The sequence below is a fragment of the Vicugna pacos genome, chromosome 6, assembly GCF_048564905.1.
Source record: "Vicugna pacos chromosome 6, VicPac4, whole genome shotgun sequence".
In the NCBI taxonomy this organism is placed as follows: Eukaryota; Metazoa; Chordata; class Mammalia; order Artiodactyla; family Camelidae; genus Vicugna; species Vicugna pacos.
The window spans coordinates 985,536-994,089 of record NC_132992.1 but is presented as its reverse complement, the minus strand read 5'-3'; the positions used below and the strand labels follow the sequence as shown (position 1 = coordinate 994,089).

The window sequence follows — 8,554 nt, the reverse complement described above, 5'->3', positions numbered from 1 at the left end:
GGTAATCCAATCACAAAGGACAGTCAGATGTACTTACATATATTCAAGAAATGAAAATATTTATTTCATTTGTGGTCTTATTATTATTGCTATTAATTTTAGATTCCCCATAAGTGAAGTCATATGGCATTTTTCTTTCTCTTTCAACCCCAGTTCACTTAGAATGACAGTCTTCAGGTCCATCCATGTTGCTGCAAATGGCATCTTTTATGGCTGAGTAGTATTCCATTGTATATACGTATCAGCTCCTCTTTATCCAGTCATGTGCTGGTGGACATTTTTGTTGTTTACATGTTCCTTGTTCTATGTCCCTTCTGGCAACAATTACGGATTTTAAATATTTTCCACCTTAAAATCCTTCCTGAAGGAGATGTGGTAACAGGAATCAAAAACAGTTACAGCACAGGTTTCTGTGCGATGGGCCCTGGGGGCTTGGTAGAAAGGTTGGCAGAAAGGATTTCAGATTCTGAACAAATGATTCTTCCTCTTGTAGCCCTGCTGACCACCTCTCTCACGGCCTGCCCTACAAGTCTGACCAGTCCCTTCTGTGAATCCTACTGTATTGTGCACAAATTTTGTCCAATTGGTGTCATCCAGCAGGGACATTAGGTGAGGCACCTAAGCTCCTGTGGTGGTTTCTTCCATCAGCCCTTAACTTCCTTGGGAGCCAGGACTGTCTCATTGCCCCAAGGATCCCTAATGCCTAGTGAGATGCCTGATACAGCTGGTACTTAACGAGCACATCGGTCAAATGGTAAAACCTGATTAAAGAAAAGACCCTCATTTTTCAGACATGCCTACTTGAGTACAAAGGGTAAAATGACATGTCTTCTTGGATTTGCTGTCAAATACTTCAACAAAGGACAAATAAAAGAACAAAGGTCTTAATAAAGGAAATATGGAAAAGTTTGTGAATTCCTTAATCTGGGTGATGGGCTTATTGTACTATACTTACTGGTGTATACTTAAGTTAGTTTATAATTTTACTGTCATTAGCGGAATACCAAGTATTGATACGTATAAATTGAAATACTTAGAACTGACCAAACTTACCCCACACAAAATCCTTAATATTCTAGTAGTCTGTCTTACAGAAATCTTTTCCCACAAAGACAGGAAAAAATGGAAAGGCAGATCCGTGCAGTATATCCACGTTGTCAAAACACCAAAGGCCGACACAAAAGAAGCGATTCTAAAAAAGATAAAGAGGCTGAAATCAATGTCCGGAAAACCTAGTTAAGAATCCTAAATGGCCGAACTTAACTAACCTCAGCACTGCCGCATCAAGAATGGGGCAAATAGCACCTAGTGGATTTTTTTAAAATAAATAAATAATGATCCAGTTCTTACCACAGGCAATTATGATAAGACTGAGTATAACTTCTAACAACAAATAGTGTACAAATTATAATTTCTACTTGATTCAAACTGCTTCTTCTTTAAAATCTGAATCTTTTTAAACTTAAGACATATTTGTGGCATATGACCTAGTGATAAAATGTTCAACCCGCTTGTATTCAAAAAGTTCACCAATGTAAGAGTTTATTACATCAACTATTGCTTTTTGGGAAACCCATGTGCCTTGTCACTCTCTTTCATAAGATTTCCTGTGGAAAATTCAATCCCTCATTCAGGAAAGGGCTGAGCAAATGGTCTGATGGAAAACCTTCATACACTGCAACACAAGAAAATGAAAATGATTGTGAGCAGCCCCTGAAGCCGGCAGACACACACAGTGTATGGCTGTGTTCCCACCTCGACTTTCTGTAACCAGCAGGAAAATGCATCTCAAGAAATAGACATAAACACTTTTCAGGACCTGAGCACATAATTTCCCTTTCAGGGTTTAGTGGGCTTCCATTTACTTCTATGAGAAATGTTTAAAACAACAGAACAACTGCTGATAGGGTTTAAAGTAACTTTTATTTCTTAGTGAAAATAAGGCCAGCTGATAGTTATCATTTTTACTTTATTTGATCTCACTCTCCTACTTTACCTCCCCAACCACCTCCACAAAATGACAGTGAACGTCCCCTCCTGGGTCAGAAGTCTAAGTAGAAAGTACCAATCACACGGAGGTGTGCTTTGTTGTTTTATTTTTAAAAAGAAACATGTTTCATTCATGTGATTTAATAATTAAGTTCAAGAAACAAACTCTATTCAATAAATGGTAGCCAACACATGTCGTCATAGCTGCTCATAAGGTTTGGCCCCATGTTACACACATTTACATGGGCATCTGCCATGTGCTGTCATGGGACATGGTGAGTGGGGGCAGGGTCTCTGCTCTCACAGGGCACACAGCCTGGTGGGGGAGGCAGTGTTCAATCATTGCCTTTTTTTTAATGTACTAACAAATTGTGGGAAATGCTATTTAAAAAGAACAAAATGAGTCAATGAAAGAGAAAAATACAAGGACTGTATTTAGGCTGAGGGAAGACAGGAAACCTCTTTGAAGAGCTGACACTCCACTGAGACCCAAAGGATAACTCCGGTGATGCAGGTGAAGGGCAGGGACACACTGATAAAGGGCTGATATCCAGAATATACCAAAATTTCTTTAAACTCAACAAGAAGGATGAATAACTTGATTAAAAACTGAGCAAAATGCCTGAACACACACCTCATCAAAGAAGAAATCTAGATGCCAAAGAAGTCTATGGAAAGATGCTCCACAGCATCTGTCATAAAGGGGATGCCAACTGAAACAGCGTGGTACCACTGCACACCTGTCAGAACTGCCAAAACGCAGAACACTGACAGCACCAAATGCTGGTGAGGATGTGGAGCGTCAGGAATACTCATGCATTGTTGGTGGGAATGTAAAATGGCCCAGATACTTTGGAAGACAGTCTGGCAATTTTTTACAAAACTAAACGTACTCCTAACATATGATCCGGCAACTGTGTTCCTCGGTGTTTACTCAATGAAATGGAAACTTATGTCCACACACAAATCTGCATACAGATGTTAATAGCAGCTTTATGCATAATCACCAGAACTCAGAAGCAACTAAGCTCTTCTTCAGTAGGTGAATGTATAAATAAACTGTGGTCCAGGCCAAAAATGGACTATTATTTTGTGTTAAAATGGAGTGAGATATCAAGGCATGGAAAGACACGGAGGAACCTTAAATGCATATTACTAAGTGAAAGAAGCCAATCTGGGAAGGTTCTGCAACTGTCTGATTCCAACTGTATGGTGTTCTGGGAAAGGCAAAACCACAGAGACTAAAAATCAGTGACTGTCAGAGGCTAGAGGGGAAGGAGCAATGAATGAGGTGCAGCACGGAGCATTTTTAGTGTCACTAAGACAGACTACTCTGTATGATGCTGTGACAGTGGATACATGTCACTGTACATCTGACCAAACCCACAGAGTGCACACCGCCAAGTGTAAATCCTAGTGTCAAGTATGGGCTCTGGGTGATGATGACTGTCTGTGTAGGTTCAACCATTGTCACAAATGCACGCTCTGGTGCAGGTGTCAATAGTGAGGAGGCTGTGGGGACAAACTGCAGTTCATACACCCAATCCAGCCCCAGCCACCGCTGTTAATATAGCTCTGTGGGTGTGTGGACTGTCCGGCTGCTCTGGCGTCTGAACAGCAGAGCTGAGCAGCTGCACCAGAGATCAGGAGGTTTGCAGACCCTGAAATATTTACTCCCAAGCCCTTGACAGAAAAAATTCTGCTCAGCCCTGTTCTACACGAATCAGAATTCACCCTGATGAGACAGGACAGCAGGGCCCAAACCAGGAATGGTTAATGGGACTGAAGCAATGTTTTAGTTCTAACACCTTTGCTGAAGTCCTGCAGGACCAGCGACAGACTGTAGCCAGGAAGCGTCTGCAGGAGGAGTCGGTAGCAGGCCTTCCCGCCAGGCTCCGGGATGCCGGGGGCCGCGGGCCGCACGGGGGCCTCCTGCTTGAAGAAGGCGGAATTGCAGTGGAAGCCGATCAACTCATAGAGCTCGGAGAGGAGGCTGCACTGCTGAATTCTCTCCTCGGAACGCTGAAGCACAGGGAGAAAAGCAACAAGCACCTGAACGAAACATGGCAGTGAAAAAAGACCCGTAAAAAGTTTTCCCTTAGAACAGAGACCCGATGACACAGGAAGGAAGAGAAAGGCTGACTTAGTGCCCTGACGGGACCGGATGCAGTAACGCAGGGAAGCAGCGCTGTGCAGACGCTCCAGACCCCCTCCGGGTCCCACCTCTCCGCGTTCCGTCTGTCCTTTTACTAGAAAGGCCTGTATTCCCTGAAATAGAGGAATCTGCTACCTAAACCTGGGACACAGAGAAGGGAAAGAGGAAAAGGAAGGGAAAGTAAAGGAACAACAGTTCATCTAGACCCTAGGGTCTGGGCGGGACTTTCACCAAACACACAACCTCTCAAAGCACAGAGCGCACAGTGAGAGGCTGACAGAGTGACTGCGACTTCTGCTCCTTAAACACCAGCTACCTGCCAGCACACGCTGCGCCCGTTACTGAATCATTACAATCATCTCAGAAACTATTACTACCCCGGCTCACAGGCAAGGAAATCTGAAACTCGGGGAGGAATTATTATCATCTTGGACAAAGTCCCACAGCCCAGAAGTGTCAGAGCCTCCGGCAGACCCTGCACTAAAATGCTCAGCTTCACCACGGGCCCTGAGCCTCAGGCTGAGGCCACGTCAGGTCTGCACGGGCCCAGAGCACGAGGCTTTGGGACAGGGAATGCTCCCACTCTAAGTGCCAGGCCAAGTCCCTCAGAAACCTATGAAATGAAACCAAATCCCCAAAATCATTTCCAACCCACTGCCCTGTCCGGGAGGACTGCTCAGCACATCTGCGCTGTCACCTGTGCACAGGCTGTGCAAGGGGCCCAGACAGTGACGTGACGTCCCAGTGGAAGTGGCTCGGAGACCACTTCATCGCAGGACAGACTCTCCCGGCTTCCAACGTTATCGCTCCATTCCATTTCCAACCGGAAAGTAAGTTTAGACTTGTTTTCCTCTCCTAGAAACAAAGAGAGTGGTAACATCAGCCGGAAACTCAAGACTGAGGAAGAGTCTCCTGACCATCTGGAAGGATAGGTCGGGGAGGGAACAGAGACAGGGATCAAAAAGACCCGTGTTCCAGTCCAAAGTCTGCACTTCACTCGCTTTGACAGTTTACTTATTAATACAGGTGATAAAATCTAATTATGATTGTTGGGAAAACTAATTGAAATAACGTATTCCACTAGCATAGGTGTAAAATCCTCCATGAGAGTTCCAGAAATGGACGTGATCGTGGTTAGTTACTGTCTACCAATTCTTGTGTTGTAAGCTCACATCAGCCAACCAGAGATGTGCCAGAGACTGCCTCACCAGCCAGCAGCCTTCTCCAACTTGGAAACTCAGTGTCAGAAGAACAGGCAGTGGTGGATGCTTTGGGGGCACTCTGGAGGTAGCACTCCAGTGATGACTTTAAAAAGCCGGGGAGAATTTAGGGGACCATACAGTTCAAATACAAAAAACACATTCCATGTCTACAAATATTCATCTCTAGCCATGATGATCCTGAGAGGAAATACATATTCAAACGTACACCATTTTCCCACATAAGTGCATCAGAACAATTTGGAAAGAATGTAATTTTCTTCTCTAGATCATACAGTGGGGATTGCAATCTTTGTACTGAGAGCACTACTTGTAAAACATCTGCTAACATAACTGGGTCCACTATCAGTCCATTCGAAGAGAAGGATGGAAAAGAACAAAGCCAAGCTAATACGCTCCGGTCTTTGGTGGGTTACAATTTCACAAAGGAGACGGACAGGTCATCAAGGAACCACTCTGCCGTGATCACGGAGCTGGGGAGCGGGATGGGCTGCAAGATGTATGACGTAGCAGTAACTGTGCCCGCGCTTCTAGGCAGGTACCCAAAGTCACCTCAAGAAGGTGTCAAATGCTTGTGCCCATGTGCTCATCACCTGACATGTATTTAAGAGAAATGAAAACCTATAAAAGGACAATACCTTTGGTGGGCACACTTCCAAAGTGCAAAGCCACAGTTTGACAACTGGCCATCTTGGTTCCCTGGGATTCATTCTTGAAGAAACTTAAAAACCACTCCTCTGTCCTCAAGAAGTGCTGCCTACTTGTCCTATCTTTGGCTCAGGGATACAGCACGTTCACGTGAACTTTAAAGTCTGCACAGATTTGACTGTCTTTCTCCAGGTTCACTTGTCCATTTTGAAGAGGTCTAAGTCCATCCTCTGTAAGATCAATTCCCTCCAATGAAAACTCATCGAGCCTACAATTAAAAGCCAACTGAACAGGAATGTCCTCAGCTAAAAATGTCACCCACCCTTCACTGCTTTCTTAATTTCCTTTCCTGGCTAGTTGCAATAGACTAATACCACCCTCCATCCAGCTCCCCAACTATGTGAAACAGAAAGTAAGGTCCATAAAAGAGGAGACAACTCCATAGTCACCTCTGAATTCCTAGCACATACTATTGTAATTAAATAGAACTATGATTATGGCTTCTTTCCTTTAAAACCTTTCTGGTTATTTAAATGAGACCATGGAAGGGACGTGTTTGGGTCCAATATCTTGATCCAGAAGACTCTGGAGGCCTTTTTCGGAATGACTGCTCAGTGATTCATTGAAAACACAACTTCTCATTCTGGGAGGAGCTGTGATTTTCTGCCAGGAGTTTGTGGTCACTCTCATGCCATAACAGCTTTAAACCAAATCCTAACTTTGGATTTGTTATTTTTCCCCGCTTCCAAAAAAATTGACTTTCCTTAATTTCTTGCCGTGAGGAATGATTTTTTTTCTTTCTTTCTAATTCACCCTTTATTACACAGGCTTCTCAGGATGTGCTTGGCCTTACATAGGATGAGCCATCCAATTCCCAGTGTGAGAGGCCTCGGGCTCACCTCCTGCCCTGCTGCCAGGGCAACTAACACTCAGTTCAGGAGCCAACCGGCACCCCAGGGCTTCTAAGGCTCGCATATCTCCCAGAAACCCTGCTTTCTGGTTTGATTTGGCTTCTGAGGATTTCCCCTCACTTTCTTGACAATTACCTGTGCAGCTTGAAAGATGAGGAAGGAAGGTTTTATTTCTTAATCAGCATTTTAAGAAACTTGTGTAATGAAGGTTTTCACGAGTTTCTAGAACCCTCCATTGCCAAGACAGAAAACACAATATATATTTTCTAAATTTAGGTATCATGTGCATTTTTTCTTTGCTTTTGTTTTCTTAACTACTAACAGACATTTTTTAATTAAAAAAAATAAGGCCCCAAATAGGATAGAAACTTGAAGGGGCAAACAAAATTTAAGAGCAAAGACAGAAACATGATAAGTACTCTACTAAGATAATAGAATACATACACTATGGATCAGATCAGCAATTCTCAGTAACAGCTAATTGATACATGACCATGAGGTAAAATTTCTCTCCTGTCAGGACATGGCCAACAGAAAATAGAATTAAAACAGCAAATTAAAATTCTAAGTCTGGCGAGGTATAGAAGGCTACCAGCTAAATGTGTCTTCTTCTGGAAAAGAGGGAGACTCACCAGCTCTTTTCTGTGGAGCCTGAGCCCACTGGAGGACGGTGAAGTGACCTCTGTAAGTACTCAATTAGCAAAGTGAGTGATGAATAAAGAGACGTGAGCTTTGATGACAGAGATGATACTACTATTCACTTGTCCTGTAAAGTATGTCTTCACGTTCAGTGATCAATACCTCGGCATCCTCAGGGATTGAGATTATAGGAAAATGCACAGCCCGGGCCAAGACCTCCTCTGTGAGTTCGTGACACTGCACCTAAATGTCTCAAGGGCACCTCCAACTCTACCTGCACAGAGCTGACTTCACGGTGCTCCTCCCATAGCCGTCCTGCCCAGGGCACCTGGGCGGGGGCAAGGTCTCCCTTCCTCTCCCAGTTCAGACCCATCACTCATAGATATGACTGGACCCCTCCTTCAGGATCAGATTTCCTCAGTCACCGAGTCCCACCACCCTCACCTGACCTACCAGGTACTCACTGGCACTCACTCAGCACTGACTGTGTGCTGGGGACCACGCTGCACACTGTGCACACGTTATCTCACTGGATCTCCACAGCAGTCCTGGGAATTGGGTACATCACTGCTTCAATTGATTAGATAAATTGTTTCACTTTCTTGACTGCATCATCCAAAGCGACACGGCTACTGAGTCACATACCTGGGACTGAAAATCACTTGAAAATTGCACACTGCTACACCTCGCAGCCACCCTACTCTGACTCATCACATCAGCTCCTGCCGAGCCTACTGAATGTTTGCAAGCATTCTACAAACACATAAGTGATCTACGAGAGCACCCCACTCCCCTACTTAAAATCTGTCACTGATGGTCCACTGCCCTTACGAGAAAGCCCCACCGGGCCTGAGCACAGCCCAACGGCCCGGCATCCGCGTTCCCTGCGCGGCCGCGCCGCCTCACCCACCACGTAGCTCTACATGTGACGTGTCCGGACAGGGATGCTGACTCCGTACAACCCGGGGCTCATCTCACTCGAACAATGATCA

The 8,554-nt window shown here is 44.6% G+C and overlaps 1 protein-coding gene across 1 annotated transcript in view; it reads right to left on the bottom strand.

The window, feature by feature from the left end:
* Positions 1-1,441: 1,441 nt before the first annotated feature.
* The window catches only part of LOC140696747 (trafficking protein particle complex subunit 9-like), a 40,539-nt gene continuing 33,426 nt past the window's right edge, over positions 1,442-8,554 (bottom strand). Inside the window, exons 3-5 of the mRNA XM_072962173.1 lie at positions 4,842-4,999; positions 3,798-4,011; positions 1,442-1,675 (exon numbers count right to left, since the gene is read on the bottom strand). Of these exons, the coding sequence (XP_072818274.1) occupies positions 1,596-1,675; positions 3,798-4,011; positions 4,842-4,961 (414 nt within the window). The 5' untranslated portion in view covers positions 4,962-4,999 and the 3' untranslated portion in view covers positions 1,442-1,595. The remainder of the gene's footprint in view (positions 1,676-3,797; positions 4,012-4,841; positions 5,000-8,554) is intronic.